This window comes from Crotalus tigris, unplaced genomic scaffold, assembly GCF_016545835.1.
Source record: "Crotalus tigris isolate CLP2741 ecotype Arizona unplaced genomic scaffold, ASM1654583v1 scf7180000024359.8030256, whole genome shotgun sequence".
NCBI lineage: Eukaryota > Metazoa > Chordata > Lepidosauria > Squamata > Viperidae > Crotalus > Crotalus tigris.
Genome location: NW_024100528.1, coordinates 6,519,800 through 6,543,350, shown reverse-complemented (window position 1 = coordinate 6,543,350; position 23,551 = coordinate 6,519,800). Strand labels below are relative to the sequence as shown.

General features: G+C 39.6%; 1 protein-coding gene across 3 annotated transcripts in view; it reads right to left on the bottom strand.

Moving 5' to 3' along the window:
• Positions 1 to 809: 809 nt before the first annotated feature.
• Positions 810 to 23,551, bottom strand: part of LOC120300837 (galactosylgalactosylxylosylprotein 3-beta-glucuronosyltransferase 1-like) — a 60,096-nt gene continuing 37,354 nt past the window's right edge. The window contains exons 3-8 of one of the 3 annotated variants that reach the window (XM_039327347.1): positions 19,953 to 20,158; positions 18,480 to 18,628; positions 16,011 to 16,546; positions 14,986 to 15,282; positions 13,332 to 13,435; positions 810 to 3,984 (exon numbers count right to left, since the gene is read on the bottom strand). In XM_039327347.1, coding sequence (XP_039183281.1) covers positions 13,349 to 13,435; positions 14,986 to 15,282; positions 16,011 to 16,546; positions 18,480 to 18,591 — 1,032 coding nt within the window. In that variant the 5' untranslated portion in view covers positions 18,592 to 18,628; positions 19,953 to 20,158 and the 3' untranslated portion in view covers positions 810 to 3,984; positions 13,332 to 13,348. Of the gene's footprint in view, positions 3,985 to 13,331; positions 13,436 to 14,985; positions 15,283 to 16,010; positions 16,547 to 18,479; positions 18,629 to 19,952; positions 20,159 to 23,551 lie in introns of those variants that run through there. The other 2 variants (XM_039327349.1, XM_039327348.1) reach the window with 2 other exon arrangements.

Sequence of the window (23,551 nt, the reverse complement as noted above, 5' to 3'; positions counted from 1 at the left end):
GATGAAATCCTTAGATGATTGGAAAAATGTTAACTGTTGGATTTTAAAAATAGCACAGCAAGAAGTAGGAAACTTAAAAGAAAAAATATTAGGTTGGGTTTTGAATTTACTTTTTATTTACAAATTATAGCTGTTATGGTAATATAGCTCCCACAATAAACATAGTTCTAAACAACATTGGAAATAGGGCAGAATGCAAAGATTTTTTTTAAAGAATCATGCTGTGCCTGCAGAGATATACATTTTGAAACTTTAACTATTGAAATCCCTTTTTATCGAATTGAGTTTGTGTGTGTATGTGTGAGACAGAGTGATTGTGTGAGAGAATGCTTAAAATATTTCAGATTGTGCAGATGTCAACCCTGTTCTGTACTTTCACGGGCTGCAAAACCATGGGATAAAGGCCTTAAGTTACTGAAAAGCAGATTCCACTTTAATAGTAAGGTGAAAAAAAAAAATTAACCATAAGAATAGAAGAATATTTAAAAGCAGATTCCACTTCAACAGTAAGGTGAAAAAAACAACCATGAGAGAGCACAAGAGTATTTCATAAATGAACTATCTAAGGGTGATAGTCAGTTGCCCTTTAGTATTGAGTCTACCACAGATATTAATCAATGATTCCTGAATTGGATTCGCGTTGAGCAAAAGGCTAAATCGAAGGAGTTATCTGGCTCCTTCCAATTCTATGACTTTTTAAAATTATTTGTCACTCATCTCACCACACATCCATCCATCCATCCATCCAGTGCTTTTCTTGTAAAAAAAAAAAAAAGGTGCCAGAACTCACACACGTTATACAACCTGCCTTACCTACCCTACAAGGTTCCATCCAAAAAAGGTGCTGGAACTCTGTTATGGGCGTTCTATGACAAAAAAAGCCCTGCATCCATCTATCCATCCATCTTTGTGCGGGTGTATATGTATGTGCAGCAAGAAAAACAGATACAGGATACCAGTTATCTTCATGTGATGTTTTCATTCTAAATGTATCAATAGCCAACATAAATAAGCATTAAAGTGGCTTGGTAACACCCTTTCTTATTTTGGTATTGGTTGGTATTGTGTGTTTTTTGTGTTATGTTTTTTCTCTGACAATACAGAGAATTAACAACTCGTGAAATTCAAGGATCGGAACATTGGCTCCATGAGATACCCCAGAGCTTTTCTGTACAGTACTTTTTAAACAGTTCAATTCTTTCACATCACATTTCTCAGGCAATTCTACAAACACTCTTCTAAACAATTCTTCAGAGGCTGCTGTGGTCACACTTCACATAGTTCAGGATTCTAGTAACTTTCTACTCATTGCACCAATTCCATTTGCTCCCTTGTTGTAACAGAAGTGAAAAAACTTTTTTCTTCAGCCACACGGTTCTTATTTTTCATTTTGTAGCTAATCATTCAATATGCACAAAGGGAAGGCAAGACAGGACTGAACTTTGGGAATTTGAGATATGTTTAACCAGCTGCAAGATTGGAAGCTCTGTTTTCAAGTTCTACTTCTTTTTCTCTGTGGCTCAGTAGAAGATTTCCATGAATCTTAGCCTTCCTGGCATTTCCACCTAACTCTCTTCATATTGTCCTCTCTCTGCCTTTCTACATCTGGGTTCTTTGGGCAAATCCAAATCCCTCCCCCCAAAGTAAGGGCATACAAGACTGAACCATTAGCCCAAATAGATCGTGATTATTTTATCACTGGTGGTCAAATTTCTTCTGATCGGGTACTGCATTTTAGTATATATATTTGTTTCCATGGAAGTTGGGCACATGGGAGTGAAGTATTGATATCACTAATAGGCTAGGCTGAAATTTTTGACCTATTCTGGAAGCTTCAATATGGTGCCAAAAGATCCTTCTCTCTTTGGGAGTTTACATCTCATTATCATGAAGATTATATTGCTTCAGGCAAATCTGAAATGTCATTTAGCAATTTTTATTAAGTAATAAATAAAGGCATCTTATGCTAAGTACAAATAAAAACAAAACAGCCCTGAAGAAAATAATGGCCAACAAATTTCTTTTTGGCAGTATTTATTTTTTACTTTACTTTTCTTCTTACTATCAACATAAATAGATGCAAGGTGGGATCTAACAATTAGTCTTCAATTACTTTTTAAACCAGATAATGTTTTTAGAAGCTTCTGAGGATTCTACTGGCCACTGAATTCTATTATGAGATGACATCCTTGGTTTCTCGCAAAGAAGTAGATGGTAAGAGAATTGAAAGGCTTGACAAACTGTTTCTATCAATTTTAACTCCCACAGTCTCTTTTTCCTTTAAATTTTCACATTATTATGCTTCTAATTATTTTTCTAATTTGAGACACCAGTCATTTCCTGACATTATGCAGTGAGCATGAATATATATGACATTTCAGCAGTGAGTAGAAAAATTGTAATTCCCTGTTGAGTTTCAGATGAACATAGGGTGGAAGAGAAATAAAAATATTCTCCATAAAAATAGCAGACAATCCAGGTTAATACAAATGAAATACTGTAGGCAGAAAAGACCTATGTTATAAATAAGTCAACAAATAAAGACATATTCTGGCACATCTCAGAAACGTACTCAGAATTGGCTCAGTTGCTAGAAAATGTTTTCCTTCAGTTTCTTCAGTTGCAAGAACTTAACATATCACAAAACATCAAAAGTATGTTTTTTTTAAAGTGAGTATAGCACGCCTTAATAAAAACAAATATTTGTGCTTTTACCAGCCATTACATTTTTGGCCCATATATCTCCCAACCTACTTTTCCATTTGAATTCACACTTGCTGATGACCTACCAACACTTTGTTATCTACAGATATGATTGTTGATTGCTAATAAACACTTCTGTTTCCAACTGATGCTCACAATTGATGAATGTATTTGCAATCAAAAATGAAGGATAGGGGTATCCTACTATTTGTGAATGTTCACTTTTTAGTATTACTTTTTTTAAAAAGATTTTTGCTGTCTTCACATGTATTAAGCTAGGATTCCATGGCTCAGTATAAGTAAACATTGTCTATTCACTCCAAGCATGGCTTGGTTGGAATCTGTATCATTCCACATATTGAAATTCATCATGCAGCTGCATTGAAAGTTTAAGAATATGCAAGATATCAACAAAGCTACAAAGTCTAAAGAAAAATCTTGCTAGATTGGTCCAAAGAAATACTAATTATGCGAGATATCCTAGTTCCAAAAGCGAAATGATAACTAGTTCCTGTGTGATATATTGTCCACAAATTGAAAACTAAGTAGTTGAGTGCTTCTTATTGTCTCTATTTCTCATGACAAAGATTTATCTACAAAGCCATGGGACATGATGTTGAGTTGCTGATGTTGAAGTTCTCAAACTTTCTACTTCAGTTTGTCATTCAGATTCAAGACAAACTAGTTGGTCTTGGCTTGGATATGAAAAAGAGAACTGATGCATATCTCATTCTCCAATACACTTCTTCATGATCTTCCAAGCAAGAATTGCCCACCCACATTTTTTCATACAAGAACTCCTAAGTCTAAAAGAGGTTTTAAGCAATTCTGAGAGTGACTCTGTCTTGCAATAGTGTGGAATATTTCATTGGTAGTATGCAAGAAATTGTTCTCTTTGAACTATCATTCTTTGGAGCAGATTTTCAGAAGCTGATGTTTTAATACATATTGCAAAACAAAGCTTCAAATGTGTGGACCAGCAAAAAGAAATTTTGCCCCTTACTCCAACTCGGCTTTTCTTAACTGTAACTCAAATGGGATATGTTCTTGAAAATGTCTTCCAACACAGAAATAACAATGAAGAAACAGGTCCTCTTAGTTGTGCAGTGAATGATTAGAATATAGAACAAATGGCCTTGAATATGACATTGGCTTTGTTACTTTCTTCCCTGATTTTAAAGAACTTAGAAGTTGGTAAATGCAAACACAAATGTGGATGTTATTCTTGATTGTTGCATCAGTATTCTGCTGATCATAGACAGGTGTGTAAGACGTTACTATCTGCAAACAACAAGAACAGGGGAGTTTTTAAAGGGCATATATAATATATTCTTGGAAGATTCAGCAGAATTTGGAATATGAAAAAGTACATAAATTTATGCCAGGATTGACAGTAGAACAGTATAGTTTTCATCTAAACCACAAACTTCTTCCTGACACAAAAAGAAAAGCAAGTTCAGAGCTGATTTGCAACAATTTTTCTGATGCTATATTAATAATTAAATTTTCATCCCACCTTTCTCCCCAAATGCATAGAGCTATGCACATCCACTTTTTAAAAAAAAATTACAGAAAAGTGTCAATCGGCATATTGAAATGAGCAACATTGGTCCAAAGCTATCCAATAATACTGGGCTTCTGACATTTCCTCATATAGGAGAGTTTTAAAACAATACCATCCTTTAGTTGAATGCAATTTCCTTTATAATGGCAGCAGGAACTGCATTGAAAAACTTGAGGAAGTGGAATTGCATGATACTCTGGGAGCAGACAATATATAATACATTCAGATTGTTTCTTCCTCAACATTTTGGCCTCTCTTCCCTACCACTTTCTCCTTGCTCAAGAAGTTTACTCTGGTTTGTTGTAGTTCCTTATTTTTTTCCTGAAATGCAGAGTCTCCAAATATGAAATATTTCTGCTGCATCAACATAATGCTTTGCATTATGTGATTTCCTATGTGAATATTCTGATTCGAAAATAGGAGGAGCCTGAGGGAAGTTAGTGACTTACACAACTCCACCTAGTATGCTGCAGGGCTGTTTTTTCCCATCTTTCCATGGGGCTATGTGCCTCCATGACCATTTCTGTGTTGGCTTCTGGAGACAAGAGAACATCCCCAGCAACTGAAGTTTTATTTATTTTTTGTTTTAAGGCTCAGTTACAATAGTTGTTCATGGGAGTTGTTGTTCCTATCTGTTGAGTCCGTCGCAAAATGGTAAGACACGAGAAGCAGTTGTAGTTCTCAGGAAACCTTTATTCTTCAGTTCAGCTTACATTGGAATATGGCGGCAAAAGCCCACAACTCGCAGCCTCCTTTTATAGGACTTTCCCGGGTCAATGTGTTACTTTCCGCGCGCCAGCACTTGCGCATGCGCACAAGCACTGGCGACAGCCTGTCTGGTCCCGGGCAGCTTGCACCTGCCCGGGACCGCCTGCAACGCCCCGAGCCCACTTGCAAGGCTCAGGACATAACACCCCTTTCCCCTGGCTAAAACTACGACCAATGCCAAATAATACACAACCCACTCTTAGTACAATGCTCTGCTCCCCTCCATGTTCGGAGTTCCCCCGTTTCCATTGCCTCAGTGTTTCTACCCTTCTACTGGCTCTGTTTAGCCAATAGTGTTATGTAATCCTCTAAGTACTTAGGAGATTTCCTTGCTCTCTGTGACCTCCTAAGCTCTGGGTGTCTGACAGGTACCCCCTGACTGAGGGGTGATGTGTGTCTGTTCCCCTTGTTATGCCTTGGTGACTCCCAAGGACTGTGCTCCAATGCCTGGCCTGCTTGCTTGCCCACCGGGCTCGTCAGGCCAGGGCTTCTTCCAGTGTATGACCTAGTTGTCCCGCCTAGCTGTAGGCTCTCTGGCCCTTCTAAGTGACTGTCACTGTTGGGTGTTTCTGTAGAACCTCCTAGGTCCGTCCAAGACCTGTCAGGAGGCTGTCTATCCCCTGAATCCCGTTCTGTGTCCGGGCTTGTGTGGGTTTCAGTACTGTCCCAAAACTCAGTTGTCCCCTGAGTGTAGTCAGAGGTGTTGTAGTCGGGATTTGGTTCCTCGACCACCTCCCTGTGTGTTTGCCCCCTTCTAAGGACAGGGTTGAAGTCAGGCCAACTAGGAGGAGTGTGTGCCAGCTCTCTTGCAGGGAATGGATTGTTGGGATGCTCCCGGGTATTCTCTCTGACTGGAGTACTGGGTGATGCGGGTGAGAAGTGATCATGCCCCAGGGGTGACTCCCTGGCTGGAGTAGGCATTGATGCCTGGGTTCTAGTTGGGCTCCCTGACTTCCTGTTGGGAGCAATTGCGGAATCTCGGGATGGGCTGATTGTGGCTTCCCCATTGATAATGGGCATCATTCCATGCCCCTCCCTTTGCCCAAAGGGCTCCCCCTCCCCCCCTGGAAAAGACCCAGGAGTCTCAGCGGGAAGGTCCCGTCTAGGGCGAAGTTGGTCAATGTGCCGACGCAGGACACGACCGTTGTCCAGGGATACCTCGTAGGATAGAGGACCTGTGACCCTGGATATAGATGCGGGGACCCATGTATGACCAGGCCCGTAATTACGAGTCCAAACCGGGGCACCCACAAGTAGTTGCCTAGGTGCCCTGGGGTGTGAGACAGAAGGAGGCAGTCTGTCCGGATGCAACCGGTCAAGCTTGGTAGTCAGTTTGCGCCCCCAACGAAGTTCAGCTGGGCTTCTCCCTGTAGAAGTGGACGGTGTGGTGCGATAAGAAAGGAGGAAGTCAGCCAACCTGTGATGCCAGTCCCCGTAGGTGAGCCTCTTCAAGGCGTCTTTGGTGATGCGAACCATGCGTTCAGCCATACCGTTGGTGGACGGGTGGAAAGGTGCAGAAGTGGCATGACGAATCATGTTAGCCTGCAAGAAAGCTTGGAATTCGGAGGAAGTGAATTGAGGGCCGTTGTCAGACACAATGACGTCTGGGAGCCCGTGTGCAGCAAAAATCCCCCTCAGTACCTGAATAGTCTTTGCAGTGGTGGTGGAAGAGACAGGTACAACCTCAAGCCATTTTGAATGGCTGTCAACGAGGACCAAGAAGAATTGACCCTGAAAGGGCCCAGCGTAGTCAATGTGCACCCTAGACCATGGAGACTGTGTTTCCTCCCATCTATGCATAGGAGCTTGGGGCATTTCAGGGAGTGAGCGTTGACAAAGGTGGCAAGCATGCACCTTAGCTTCTATGTCTTTGTCTATACCTGGCCACCACAAGTGGCTGCGTGCAAGAGCCTTCATTCGTACAATGCCAGGATGACCCTCGTGGAGGGAATCTAAGACCCTAGTCCTCATTGAGGTGGGAATGACAACTCTGCTTCCCCAAAGCAGACAACCCTGAGAGGTGGACAACTCGTTCCTTTTAGACCAGAAACTCTGAAACTCAGGACTGGGACAGTGCTCAGGCCATCCAGACAAAACCCAAGAAAGGACACGTGAGAGTGTGTGATCTGTGCCTGATTCAGCGGCTACATCCCTGGCATTCAGGGGGGACTCGGGCAAGGCTTGAATGGAGAGAATATTGATGGCTGGCGCGGGGTCAGCCTCTATTACCGGCAGGGGTAATCTACTGAGGCCATCAGCATGGCCCATTTCCTTTCCAGGCTTGTGAAGTAGGGAAAAATCATATGCAGACAAAAAGATAGACCACCTGAGCATCCTGGGGGAGATGATTTGGGGAGTTTGTTTTTGTGTGGTAAACAGTCCCAACAAAGGCTTATGGTCAGTGAAGACCGTGAAATGCCTTCCATACAAAAAATCATGGAATTTTTTAATTCCAGCAACAACAGCTAAGGCCTCCCTGTCTATTTGAGCATAGTTGCGCTCAGCTGAAGACAATGTCCTGGAGTAATATGCAACAGGAACCTGAGTTCCATCAGCCCTGAGGTGGCTCAGTACAGCACCCACCCCATAAGGGGAAGCATCACAAGCGATGCACACAGGAAGGGACTCATTGAAGTGAGCAAGTACACTGTTAGAAGTGAGCAAGGCCTTGACCTCATTGAAACTAGCCTCATGTGTTTGAGACCACTGCCACACTGCCTGTTTGTCTAATAGCCTGTGAAGAGGCTCAGCTACACTAGCCTTATGTGGAAGAAAGGAATTGTAGAAATTCAGAAGGCCCAGAAAAGCCTGTAGTTCGGCCTTAGACTTTGGCCTAGGTGCTTCTAAAATGGCAGTTAGTTTGGATTCAGCAGGATGAATCCCAGCAGCATCAATTTTGAACCCCAGAAACTCAGTAGAAGGTACCCCAATTTTACATTTGTCCTTCTTGAGTTTGAGTCCCGTTTTCCTGAACCTTAACAGGACAGCCCTTAGCCTTTCAGCTAGAATGTGTGTGGAGTCTCCTGCAATTAAGACATCATCAAAATAGGGGCAAACCCCTGGTATACCCCGTAGTGTGTTTTCCATTACACTTTGGAAAATCCCAGGAGTGACATTTACTCCAAATTGAAGTCTCTTTACCTTGAAAGCCCCTCTGTGGGTCACAATAGTCTGAGCTATAGCAGCATCATCATCAACAGGCAGCTGTTGATATGCTTGAGCTAGGTCAAGCTTTGCAAAAACGCGCCCCCCCTTGAGGGAGGCCAGGATATGACTGACCACAGGAACAGGATAGGCATGTTGCTGCAATGCCTTATTTAGAGTGCATTTGTAATCAGCACAGATGCGAATGTCCCCATTTGCCTTAAGAGGCGTGACAATGGGGGTCTCCCATGGACTGGAGTCAACAGGTTCTAGAATTCCTTGTTGGGTCAGTTTGTCCAACTCAGTGTCAATTTTACTCTTTAAAGCAAAAGGGACCCTTCTTGCTTTAATTCTAATGGGAGTGACCGTGGGGTCTAACTTTAATGACACAGGGGGTCCTTGGAATGTGCCCAGCTGGGGGCTGAAAACGTCTGCAAATTCTTTGCAGACTTCCTGTAGGTCGAGTGTTTGTAGGCTGTTGAGCCCTGTGATGTGTATCCCCAAGGCCTCAAACCACTCGAGTCCTATGAGACTCGTTCGTTCACCCTCTACTACTAGTAGGTCTAGTGGACCCTCAAAATCCTTATACTGTACGTTAAGGGTGGCCCCCCCCTTAACACACACTCTGGAGTTTTGAAAATCCGTTAGTACAATGTCAGAAGGCCTCAACTTGGCCTGGGTTCCACTGCCGGAACAAATCTTCCTAAATGTGTGCATAGAAATGATCGAAAGTGCAGACCCCGTGTCCAGTTCCATAGTTAATGGAACCCCTTGTAGCTTCACCTTAAGTGACAGCTTTTTCTTAATGGGCTTGTGTGTGCCTGTCTTGTAGATGCTTCTTCGCGAAGCGCAAAACCCCACCCTATTCTGGCTGGAGACCCTGGTACCTTTCAGGAGCAATTCTTCCTGAGGTTGTACCTTCTGACGGCCCAGGCACACAGCTGCAATGTGTCCTTGTTTTCCGCACGCCCGGCAGATAGCGGAGCGGAACTTGCAGTCGGCTCTCTTGTGGCGACCTCCACAACTGATGCACTTGGGGAGAGCTGAAGAGCTTCCTCTTGGTTTTCCTTCCTTTGTGGGGTGGAGACGGTCCACTTCCTCATCCGGATCCTCCTCAGAGTTCCTTTGGACTTCTTCCTGGTGCACGGATGCAGCATCTGTACTGTTTCTGATCGGCCGCATGTTCTTGATGGCGCTGCCCGCTGCTTCTTCTGGGGTGACCTCTCTCAAGGCATCTTGGAAAGACAGATCCTCCTTGGCGAAAAGTCTCTGTTGCAACTCTCGATGCCTTAGCCCGCACACAAATCGGTCCCTCAGTCGTTCTTCGAGGTCCTTGAACTCGCAATGTTTGGCGGCTTTCCTCAGTGCGGCGATGTACTCCTTGGCCGATTCTCCAGGTCGTTGATCCCTCTGCTCGAAGGTGTGGCGTCACGCGATGACGGACATCTTGGGTTGGAAGTGCTCCTTCAGTAGCTTCTTTAGATCTGCGTAGCTGACAGACTCTAAAGGAACAGGTGCTGCGAGGTTCTTGGCGATTTCGAATGCGTCTTGACCGCAAACGCACAACAGGGTGGCAGCCTTCAAGCTCTTTTCCCTCACCTGGTTCACTTTGAGGTAGTTTTCCACCCTGGCTACGTAGGACTCCCACCTCTCTGGATGTGAGACGTCGAATTCCGAAAGCCTTCCAATCTTCGCCATTTCGTATCAGGAAGGGTCTATCAGTCAGCCTACCCCCGAATGCACGCTGGATTGGCGGGTAGCTGCCGAGTCAACGCCGTTCCTGCCGCTCCGGACTCACTCGGGTAAGCTTACACCTTCTCTTCTTCGATGTAAGGCAATCCCACCCTCGTCGCCAGTGTTGAGTCCGTCGCGAAATGGTAAGACACGAGAAGCAGTTGTAGTTCTCAGGAAACCTTTATTCTTCAGTTCAGCTTACATTGGAATATGGCGGCAAAAGCCCACAACTCGCAGCCTCCTTTTATAGGACTTTCCCGGGTCAATGTGTTACTTTTCGCGCGTCAGCACTTGCGCATGCGCACAAGCACTGGCGACAGCCTGTCTGGTCCCGGGCAGCTTGCACCTGCCCGGGACCGCCTGCAACGCCCCGAGCCCGCTTGCAAGGCTCAGGACATAACACTATCATTAACAGTTTTCTTCTCCTCAGGCAAGCAAAAAACGAGATTTGCCAGGAAGTGTCTATGCATTGCTTAGATGCTGGGGAAACATAACCTCAAAGGACAGCTGCTAATAATCCAATTTGTTTTATGTTATTCTGCTTTTTTTCTAATTTGATTAATGAGAATTTTTTTTACAAATCATTTTAATGATAAGGAGACTTCCTGGAGAAATCTGCATTGCTGGTGTCTGGTGTTTTTGCATTTCTTGCATTTGTTGAGGTATGAAGTAATCAAGTGCCATGAGTGTATGTTCTGTTTTCAGTGTATCATCCCCTCTCCAGTAGCCTGTAATCATGTTGGCTTCAAACTGCTGAAGAAAGATGATAGTACAACTAAGAACATAATGAAGGAATTCTTCTACTGAGCTTTTTTAGAAGTGGTGCCAACTCTCATTACTCTGGGGAGTTTTTTTCTTATCAAATGGTACCATGGGAGGGAGAAATCATCCATCCAATTTCTGTGCTCATCAGTCTGATGGACAATATTGAACAGTCATTTGTGCCAGCTCTAGTTTACGAAACAGCAGCCAGAGTCAAACTTGAAGCTGTTCAATTCTAAAAATTCTCCTGTTCCACCATTGTACTGTAATATTTTTTGAATTAGTTTATTCCTACAAGATCCTTGAAATTTTAATTTTGGGGGGATTAAATGTATAACTAATGAAATAAATAAAGATAGATAGGTATTTCAATCTACATATTACATCTCAAATAATTTCAAGTCACAAAGACATTGAATCAGGATGAAATGAGGTGTTATATCAAACATATAATTGCTAGTGGAAACAATAGTGTTCCCCTCTTCATGTATAAAGCCTAGCATATTGAGAGGTAATGTCCAGGTTTTCTTACCTGTGTCCACTTAGTTTGCAGGAAAGGAATTAAACTCATGATAAATTTCTTCATGGAAGAGTCATAGCTCAATAGACCAGGATGTGGTTGTATACAGACAATTCAGGCACTTTCTTTAATATTTCATTTAAAAACAACAGGCAATAGGTAAACTTCTTTCTTCTGCCAGAGAGTCATTGTTATCTATGCTAACTAGAATAAATAATTCTGGGCTGAATGGCTGAGTAGTTTCATTTGATAAAAATCTGTCTTATATGTTCCATGTTAGCCATCTAATATGGATTACTTTAGCTGCTTTCATTTTTATTCTAAGCTCACGCTGAATAGATGAATACAGCCCATTTTTATTTTGCATGGAATTAGAATATTGCATTACCAATACATACTGTAATTAACTAGAGCAGAAGCCTTAATCCCTGAAATCTTGACAGAGAGCCATCTTAATTTTTAGAGCTGCCAACCAATACTTCTCCCTGGATCTTTTAGAGTTATTCCTGAAGCTTGCAATATATCCCTTTTGTAACACTGAAATTGTGCTGAGTCAGGCTCAGCTTCACAATCAATTACTTCCATCAAGCAATGAGACTGTCCAAGAAGAACAAACTTGGCAATATATAGATTAACAGAACTTTATCAGTTCAGTTTTCAAAGACTGAAAGACAGATTTTTTTCACAAATCCTCTTTTAATTATTTTTTTTAAGAAAATAAAAATAAATCTCATATTCTGGAAAACAAAACACCCTTTGTGTTGTACTGTTAGAGGTTAGTGGTTTAAAATTCTTGGTTTAGCTATTTAATGAAATAGTTTAAGTTTAACTATTAAATGAAATCAAACAATGCCCTTTTTGACTTTAGGGTTCCTACACTGATTCTTTGTGTTAGGGAATATAAACAGTTACAAGAAAAACTGGATAGCACATACTTTGAACTAGATTAACCAAGGATGATCTATGATGGGAAACTATCCTGACTCTACATTAGCTAGCCCTTGTACTTAACATTTTAGGGTAATGGCTAGAAACCAGGAAACTGTGAGTTTTAGTACTACTGTCTTAGGCATGAAAGCCAGCTGGATGACTTTGGGCCAAACTCTCTCTCTCTCTCTCTCAGCCCATGATGCCAGGCTCAGGCAACAAGCCAGCCAGTTCATGTTGCAACCATTGGATCAACGCAAATTGACTCTGCACTTGTAGGAAAAACACTAGGAAGGGGGAAAAAAAGGACATTCAATTTTTTAAATCGGAGAGCTATTTTTAAAATAATTGAAGAAAAGCATATAGCAACAAGCTGTGAACTGAGGAACAAGATTAATAATATACTTCAGGATATTTTGGTACTCTTCAATGTATCCTAATGTATGTTGTAGACAACTTGATGATGGGAGAAACACTAGATCTCCAAATGTGGTCCTCTTGTATGCCTAGAAGGCTCCATGCCCCAGATTATGCAATTTTAAAACATATTTCATTAATAGCTATTAAAAATGTGAACATGCATGAAGCAAAGTAAGGTATGGGTTTCATCATCATTTTTATTTTCTAAATATCCCCCAGTCTCCACATAACTCCCCTAAATTATTTTAAGAAATACAAATGATTGATAACAGCTGCCTACTTGTTTATTGCATTTGTATCTGCTGCAGTTTGATGACTCTTGGTAACTCTTAGATCAAGATAGGTTCAAAACTGCTAGGGAATTCCTGGAAGCTTGACATTCAGACAAATCAATAGACACATAGAAACAAGCCTTAATTATACAATATTGAAAAGAGGCAATAAAAAAGCTATGAAGGAAACAGAAAAGCTAGAAAAGCCAAGACCAAGATAAGCAGGGATTAGCACCATGCAGACAATCAGAGATAAAACAATATCCTAATCAAGGAACTCCATGCCTGGGCCCGAATTCTGACTTTAAGAGTGGGATTCAAAAGTACATTTTGATAGCATTTCATATAGTACTACAGGCAGACCAGGACTGATATGAGACAGTAAACCATTCATACACTTATCAAAGACAAAGATGCATATTGGTGCATATTAAATGAATCCTACATTGAAGTTGTTTGAAGAACTCCTTGCAAGTTATAGAAAAATCTTGAGAGGCAGCAAAAATCTTATACTTACAGCAAAAAACAAGTTATCTACACTTCTACCCTTAGGTCTGTAAATCCACGTTTGCCCTCATTAACTAGGGTTGGCCTTTCAGTCCTTGTGTGCCAGACCAAAACCTATCAAGAAAAATTGCATTTTATTAAAATTATATAACAATATATAATAGATATCAGCAAATCTGCCTAGTGCATAAGTACACATATGTTTATGCATATGAAATCTCTGAATAGTACTCAAAAGAAATTGCAAGCCTCCTTTTAAGTGTATATTTACATAATCACACACTTACCTGGTTTATTTTTAGAGTCATTATAGATACAGCAGTATCCTATAAAACAGTGGTTCCCAACCTTTTTATACGGCGACCCCGGTCATAAGCAGGTGGCATGCATGCGCGATGCCGCCCCCTGCACGACGCCCCCCATGCAATGCCCCCTGCGCGGCGCGCATGCGCAGCAACGCCCCCTGCGTCGGCTGACCAAAAAGTGGTGGATCGTGTTGTTTGGCGACTCCCGTGAAATGGTCGTTCGACCCCAAATGGGGTCGCGACCCACAGGTTGAGAACCGCTGCTATAAAAACAACAAAATATTTATTCCCACAAATGCTAAATTCATTGAATGACAAGGAGGAAAATATGTCTGCATTACATTCAGAGGGCTTCAAAATAGGTAAGAATGGCTAATTGAGATAGAGGATGAAAGGCATAAATGGGGATAGGGAGAAGTGTGGAAATTGGGCATATAACTTCACACTGGCTCCTAACTACATGTCTGTCATGTGCAAAAAAAGCCAATTTAAAATTTAAAAATGTACAGATATTTGTTCTGAATCTAGAATACAGTATTTCTATTGCGATGATTGATCACTTGTATATCTATCTTTTTTAAAAATCTGCCAATGTCTCCATAGAAGGGCAAGCAAGTGTGGGCTGTAAAAATCTTCATGATCCTCCCCTCCCCTCCCCTTCCATTCAATTGTCTTCTTTTCTCAGAGAGTGGATAAATCCCTGTAGTTTTCTTGGCAAGGTTTTGCCACTGCCTCCTTCCTAAGGCTGAGTGGGAAAATATCTAGTCCAAGATCACCCAGCTGCCTTTGTGCTTAAAGTGGGACTAGAATCAATGGTCTCCTGGCCTTAACCACTACACAAAACTGGCTCTCATATGACCTTTAAATGGTAGCCAATACATTCAGAAAAGTCTATGGAGATTCTCAGTCATCTAGGTCATGGTTGTCCCAAAGGTGTTTTTTTCACAAGGCAACTGGACTTTCTTGTTAACAAGAAAGTCCAGTTGCCTTGTGAAAAAAGCACCTTTGGGATATTCAGAAAAGTCATTTGAATTTTTTGCACCTGTTCTCATATCCATGTATTAAGGTATATGTTTTTGTGCTTGTGTTTTATATTTTAATTGCATATAGATTAAAGTGCTAAATCTGTTTCTTCATTGCCCAATTGCATTATAATAGCTGTTTATATAAGACCTTAGTTCCAATGTTTTAACATATCTAGATCTGGACATTAGATACAGTATGTGCATGTAATTATACAATACTTAAACAATTAACATAAATGTAATTATAATTTTTATAATTAACAAGGTAAGCATGGGAGTAATGGTCACTGGGTGGGGGAAATTATTGTGATTTTTTTCCCCCAACTTTGCTAACCTTTGTGCAGTTGGTAGCTTTAGGCTCTAGTCCATCCATTGTCACCAGATCCTTTAATAAACTAGTTTCCTGGTAGCCTCCTTTCACTCCATCCAACTTGAAACTGGCCTGTGGTTTCTCCAAAATCAGTTTTATGCTGATGGCAAAGCCAGCCATGTCGATGGCAAAAGGCCGGTTAGGATCAAACACAGTCTTCCAACCTACCACTTTGCCTGCTGGACTCACTTTGGGGGATTCGTACCTGAGACCACCAACAAAAGCAACTGGCCAGACAGATACCTTCTTTGTGTAGCGCATCTGCTTATCAGAAAGAAAACAAGAATACATGAATACTTCTAATTTTTTTTTATAATATTCTGTGGGCCCCTTTTGGGAGTTTTCCAACTACCTGTACTCTTGCAATAGTTACATATTACCATATGTTCATTATTTTCTTTCTACTTTTACTTTTTCATGTCAAAGTTTCTGCCTTACTTTCTATCTTACCCTTCTGAAGACCTTTTCCTGAGGGACTATTGTCTGCATTTCCTCCATAGATATGAGATATGCCGGAACAGGATCAGGTATAGTTTTAGATATGCCAGGCAAATATTTTGTTTGTTTCCAAAGTCTCCTGTCCATATTTCAGAACCACAATTATAATTGCAACCCTCATTCTCTAGCTATAATTACTGATTATCAGTTAACCAATCATCTATGGACCTATTTCATCTTCACTCATCTGATATCATATTGACTGGAATTCCTGGTAATTGTAGTCCAGCACAAGTACAGGACACCTGACTGGGAAGGGCCAAATTACATTTAGTGAGAAACTTTCCCAACCAGAGTACCAGAGATTGAAACTGTGATCTTTTATGTGCAAAGCATGAGCATTTCCACTGATCTTCATCCTTTCTTGATATACCTCCCTAACCACCCACCAAAAGATTGTATATCAAAAGAATGAAGGATAGAAAATGTAATTATTAATCTGTCTAAATCATGGATCAAAAGTGAAATAATCACAACCTTGAATAATATACCTCTTCAAATAGCTCCAGGCTATAGGTGTTATCATCATCTGCAAAGTATACTACACCTTCAGGTGCTGGCATGGTGCTAAAACTTTCCCTAAGCCAATGCAGTCCAAGGTTCCTCTGGAATGTGCCCCTGGGAGTGTGAGATGGAATCCAGGACAAACCTACTTTCAGACTCTTAGGAGTCTCAATATTCAGGTGAGTAAAATGGATCCCTGCTTTCTCCAGTAGATTGGACACCAGATTGGTTCTTCTAGGAGAATCTTCTACCACCACCCAGTGTAGGTTCTGTACATGAAGGAAAGTATTCGCCAATCGGGTCAGCTCAGCCTTCTGTACTGGTCGAGTGTAGGTAGGTGTGATCACAAATATGGCAGGCAATGTGTCTGACCATGGGGGAGGCCTGGAGTACACATAGTTCCGGATTATTTTGGGAGCTGTCCCAATGGCTGGCTGCCGAGTGCATGATGCAAACCCATCCTCCCTCACTAGAGATGTCCCATTGAAGAGTGACTTGGCTGTGCCATTTTCATCTGTTTCTTCTAAGACAAAAGGAAAAAAGATAATATAGTGTAAGCCTTCCATTAAAACGCTTCTCTATATCATCTGTTTCTGATTTAATACTGGCATTCTATTTCCCTATCCTTATATCTTGGATCATCTTTAATATAAAGGGAAAAACTCAAGGGAAAAAAGAACACCCCAAAAAGTAAAAATATAGTGTGCATCAAATCCAAATATTTATTGTAATAACAATATCCTTAACAGTTTGCAACTATGAATCATGGAAGCAATATTCAGGAGAGTGCTTAATTTTCTTTCAGTGCGTTCGCTCTGAGGTCACATTGACTGTTGTGTGTAGGGGAGGAAGATATTCTGAACACTGATGAGTTATAACATATTATTGTTGCCATTATGCAACCCATAAATTCTTTGCCCCTCCCCCCCAGCAGCTGTGGGCGGTCTTGCTACCTTTATAATTCCAATTTAGCTACTTCTTAGGTCCTAAGATTCTTCTTGCTTTCACCTTTGAAAGCAAAACACCCACACAGTGCTTTATGTTGGATAGAACGAGGGGAAGAGAATCTAACCAAAAACTAGTCTGTGGTGTTGGCTGTGTATTTTTCTGCTGTAGGAAAATTAGAGATTAAAAATATATCTGGATTGCAGCTTGTATTGCAGCCTATACAGTATATTACTGTATAGGCTACATATGGTCAGCCCTTTGTGGATGTGCAAAAGAGCCAGCTGACCTACATGGAACTCAGCTTGTGTGAATGGCTCAGAAATGGAACAGTCATTTAAACTGGGATTTGCTTGTAGAAGGGAGAGTAAATAATAGTCTAGAAACAAAGAACAAAAGAGCCTAAGAGGAAGTGAAAACAAGTTGATTAGTATAAACTGTCAATGAATTATCAATGAACATTGGGATAAACATGATCAAAAAGAAAAGACCCTTTACCCTAGCTATATGTTACAGATTAATAGTGAATTAAACTTGAGCAGGCAACAATGTCTAGCTGAACTTGACTGATCTCAGAAAAGTTAGGTCTAGATAGTATCTAAAGCAAAGACAGGTAGGAAATTCCAAACTGTTAGCTAGTCTGGGAAACAGGAAAATATCTGTCTGTCTATCTATCCAGCTGTCCGTCTATCCATCCATCCATCCATCCATCCATCCATCCATCTATCCATCCATCCATCCAAGAATTAGGTAATTGCAAACTGTTGAAAATGGCATCATCTCTTTGCAACTGACTGTTTAATACAATTTAGGTGCTATTCAATTCCAAATGATTCTGAGCTATTTATAATATATTCTCATAAAAATCCAATACAAATTCAAACAAGATAAGCTCTAGTGACTATTTACAGACAACAACAAGAGTAACATAAACACCCAATAAGCGCCTTTGAGTCCATTTTACCACAAGGGCAAAAGGGTATGAAATGGATGATTCTATGCTGTTTGTCAAGAATCTCTGCTGTTAAAAGATAAGGAATTTTCTTCTGTTTGGTGCTTCAGACTTTATCACAACCTTCCCTGTCTTCAAGATGTAATTTAGATAAAAGCATGTATTTTTTGACTCTCATGCACTTAATAAATCTAGTTTTTTATACAAATACAATGAATGTCTGTTAACATTTACTTATAGTTGGGCTATCTCTAAATCCTAGACAAACTTATGGGCATCTTTTAAAAATGGGTTATTCTACTATTTAATTACTCAGTATTCTTTCAATACTCTGGCTGTGTTCAGGAGCATATTTTCCAACAAGGGCTCCTGAATTCATATCTCCAACACAAATCATTTATGACTTACATCTGACTCAATGAAATCTTAAACTTCAGAGAATTATATAAACATTATTTTAAAAATATCCTCATTTTTCTGTAATGGAGTACTTTTTTTGGAAAAGATTTGTTAAAAGAATCTTGCAAAACCTTTTGTAAACCAGGATTTATATACTTACTTCTTAAAAGGCTGAGATAACGGGTGTTTGGATATTGATGCCACAAAGTTAGGAGAAGACCCCATGGCAAAGCAATCAGAAGTGTGGTGAGAAGGTTACGTCTCCTCAGCATGCTGCAGAGAACTTCCACTGATTGGGCATTTCCCTACCTTCCAGAGCAAAGTATGGTTTTTAAAAGTGAGATAACTACAAAATATACAAAATGAAACAGAGTTTTCATTCGGTTGGGCCAATAGATTCTAACACAGGATTTGCAGGTATGGCTCTGGTTTTCAAAGCACTTGATTTTACTTTGATTTAACATGCTATTTTTTTCTTTTGAATTAAATTAATTAAAATAGTAAAAAATACTATGTTGTAAAAAAGTAAAATAAAGTAAGAAACATAATTTTAAATTATGTTTAGAATTCTAACGATGCTGAAGTGGCATTCAGCTTTTCCATAGTACATATATAAGACTAAAGCAAAAATGTGGTTGAATTATTTTGGCTTAGCTTGATCTATACACAAGCCATAGGTTAAAACTTCTAGCTTTAGTATGCATGTATACTACATAGCTTAAAAGTAATGCAGGAGTAATGAGCAAATGAATATCCTTGTCTTATGAGCAACAATCATTGTCTCAAATGATCTTTTCCAACCTTGCTTGAAGATCAGAAAAGAAATGGCAGGGAGAAATCATGCAAAAGCAATTGAAGGTAGGAAAAACAAGAAAGGAAGAAAAATCCCACTATTTCGTGTAGTACACATTAATGTTTTTCTACCAATCTGTGCATGTACACTTTGTTTCATAGTATTAATGCCTGGGACTGAGATATTTTGGGTCGGTGGATCAAAACATGTCAAAAATAATTGGATGTCAAAGGTAATGGTCACTATTCAACTAAAGTAATTTATTCCACATCCTACTCTGAACATACATTCCCATTTCCCTCACAAAATCAGTGACTTGATTTGAACTTATGGCCTAATAGCAGTAACATGTTATTATCCACCACACCACTGCTGTTTTGAAAAAACTGAGACAGTGCACTATAATGGTTCAGGGATTCGCCTGAAGGAACCCGGGTTATGCAGTGTTTTCTCAATTTTGAAAACATGGACATGAAGAGAGGGCAAGGGAGGAAAATGATAAAATGAGCATTGTGACATTGCGATGCAAGTGCTGCCCCTTTTGTAAGTACATTGCGCATTGCATGCACGTACGTTTCTGATGAAACTTTCTGATTTTGTGGATACACAAGCAAAAAGCTTTATGTGTTGGGGCAGAGGAGGAAGTTTGTCCAGTTGGGCAGATGGCACCAGAAGTGGGGAAAATGCATGGAGATGAATCAGGGAAAATGCGTGCAGTCAAGGAGACTACTATTCAACTGAAATCCATGTACAAAATATGTGATTCAGAACCCCAGCACTCCTCTCTCCCTTGCAAGGCAAGCATTTCATCTACATTGCACTGTTGCAAATGACACTCACCAGTAATCCATCGCAGCAGAGGGCATACCTTGACACCAATTGCTCTGAGGAACAGGAAGAGGCTGGCAGATCCCTAGTCCCTTGGCTTTCTTGGAAGCAGTTGGGATTTGAGATTCCCTGAGAATTTCTTCAAGTGCTGAATATGTACATTTAGCAGCTTCTTTGCAGTCTGCCTTCCACATTCCTGTCAAGTAGAAGCTGTACTTCTGGAAGAGACACAGAATATAATTCTCTATAAATTCAACTGCCTCCAAAGGAATAGCTAATTTGACTGTAATCATAGATCTTATGAGCTAGAGAGTAATATTTTGTTCATGCTTAGAAGAAATATAATGTTATGGACATTCTACATAAAGTGCAAAACTACATAAAGTGCAAAACAGCTGACTTCTTTTCATTCCTTCCTGGTGGTCTGCTTCACAGCCACAAAAGTCTAAGGAACAATAGAGTCTATAGTATCTTAGTAAAAGAATGGAAAATATGTGGTATTACAGAAGTTTCTTAATTCTGTAGGGCAGCTAATTAAGCTTAGAACCTGAAATTAATGGGATTACAATTGTTCTCTTTCATGCCTATTGTTAGGAATAAAATTTTAGAATAAAAAGTAAAGTTAAGTGACATGTACTCTGTAAGATTTCTACACAAAATATCTACACGTAGACTGCAAGATTTCTATGCAATTTCTACATGTACACGTACCTTGTAAGAGTTCTGCACGTAGGCTATAGGATTTCCACACTGAGCTGTAGGATTTCATGATAAAGTACATATAAGGGAATAGGTGAAGCAAAATAGTAAGGGGGCAGGGATAATGTATTTTGTTTAGGTGGCTCTGATAAGATTGTAACCTCAGGAGGGGCCAAGGCGTCGGGATAGAATGTATATAATGTGTGTGTTTTTGCTGTGACTAGGTGTGGCTCATATAATTATTTGGAGTCCACCATGCTTTGCAAACCGTTGTAGCCAATAAATCTCTGATCTGATTTCAACTTGCTGTTTGGTGTTATTCAGTGGGCTAGAATTTCTACCAACACTATTACTTCAGTTTTGAAGCCCAAGCTAACATTCCTCTTGTGTCTTATTTCACCCACTACTAATGAATAGACTAGAAAGGAACAGAACAGAATAGGAATAGAATTTATTGGCCAAGTGTGGTTGGACACGCAAGGAATTTGTTTCTGGTGCATAAGCTCTCAATGTACATACAAGTAATAGTGATAATCATGATCATATACAACATACTTAACATTTTTGATATTATAGACTAAAATGGAAATAGAAAAGAGCACACAGAAACTGATTTGCTAGCCCTGATAATGCAATTTTTATTGTTTTAAAATGGAAACATGGGGGGGGGGAACACACACACAAAATAAACCAGGAGGGGGAAAAAGATTGCAAAAAGACACACAAAAGAGTTAAAGCTCATTTCTTAAACACAAAATTAAATCTTTATCATACTTCCCAGTATGTCAATTTAATATTCTTCATATATAGAGAATGAATATATCTTTAATTCAAGTTTTTAAATCAGAAATTACAGAGTATTTCCATCAGAGCAAAGCAATCTTTTTAGTTACAGAGTACATGGTAAACACAGAGTTTTTCATATTGCTATGAGCACATTCTACTTCACATTTTAAACTCCTTAAATCAAGGCTATAAGAACAAAATGGAGTTTTGGTGCCATAATGCTTCATGCATTCATTTTGAATTAAACACAATTTCCTTCTGCTAGAATTCCCCATGCTTGTTGGGGACTTCTGGGAGTTAAAGTCCACATTTCTTAAATTTACCAAATTTGAAAAACATAGTGTTAAATTAACCGACAGCACCTTGAGACGTCAGTGCTTTTTCCAGCTAATAAATGGAAGAGTGCAAAACACAAAACGGGACAAAATTCAATTGATGCCTCTTTCTTAAATTGCTGCAGTTCTTGAAATAGTTATTTCTGATAAGAAATTTGGTAGGGAACATATCCAACTGCAAAGACAACCTTCCTTGTTTTAGTATTAAAAAGCTAAAGCCTCAAATATAGCATATTGGTCTTTTGGCATCTATTTTTTTATGTAGGTATAACTATAACTATGGTTTGTTGTTCAGTGGTAGGAAAGGAAAGAACACTGCTAGAATTGTGTTATGTCAACCTCCTCTATTTTTTGGGAACTGTTCCAGGATATGCAGTAGCCCAGTCACAGCAATAGGGAACAAATTGGTATAGGACTGAAATCGGCAAGGTTTCAGTTAGTTTTCTCCTTTTCTTTGACACTAGGTACAAAGTGCCAAGTTGCTGCTTGCTTTTGTTTCTATTTCCTAGCAAATACCTTGACATACAACCTTGGGTCCTCAATAAGTAATTGACTGCCTCTCCCAACTGAAAGCTGTACAGTGTTAAAATCTGCAGAAGCAAACTGTTCAAAGATTTCCCTTGTATCACAAGTCCATCTATTTAATATATGGAAGAAAGAATTCAACTCCTTTGGCAGCAAATACAGTCCCCAATCTCAATACAGTCAGGAAATTTGTAAAGACTTTTTGCCAGATTTTTAATAGTTAGAATTTAAATATTTTTGCCAATTGCCACTCTCTCCAATCAATTTTTATTATGGTCACAGACCAAAGCTTAATTGCATTTCTAACTTTATATTATGCTTTTAATTTCAATATTTTTCAGCTGATTTAAATACTTGCCATAACAGGAAGGTATGTTATAAATAGTGATTTGGAAAAACAATGAATAGAATGATATATAATAATAGGAAATGAATAGTCAATAATCAGTGTAATTGTGGAATTGAAATGAATCCAAGGATGGAAGAGATAGTGGGGATTCTAAATGCTAGATGAGGTTTGGGAAAACAGAACTAGAAACTTTTCAGCAACTTTTTTTTCTTTTTTAATATTCTTTTTCCTCTCCTTTTTTTTAAAAAAAATCCTCCCAAAACAAATACTTGTTTCACTACTCATGGCTAAAAACCTTTAATAAAATTCAACAGCACATGATGGATGCCTTCAATATGTTGTATATAAGCTTCTTGAGCCAATTTCTGATTAAAACATGTTCTTACTTAATTTCATCAATCCTCCATTACATTTTACACAGACTTTCTATGGCAGAATCGATAATTAAAAGTTTGAATTTCATCCTTAAAACAGAAGCCTAAATTTAACCCCAAGTCTCCTGCAGCCAGTCTATGGGAATAGTGTGCTTACATAACAGACATAAGAAAGGATTAAAATTAGAAAAAAATATTGAAAGACAAGATCTTTCAAAAATTTAAAGTCCAGAGCAATCCAAACTGAATTAAATCGGTGTACTGTATGTTTAAATTGCATAAGATGAAACTGCAGCATGTGAAATGCTGTCCCAGATGGTTTATATGGGTCAGTTTATCAAGTTCATCAGAAACAGTTAAGTCTTGGCGTGAGCATCTAGAGAGGGAGGCAAGTGATACCATAACATGCCATAATAAAGATCTGATTTGATGATTTGTTGATCCAAAGCTACATATTTGTGTGTGGTAAAATATGTGATCATTTCCCTCAATGTCATTTTAGCAGGAATCCAAAATAGCGCCTACCACACCACACCACATCAT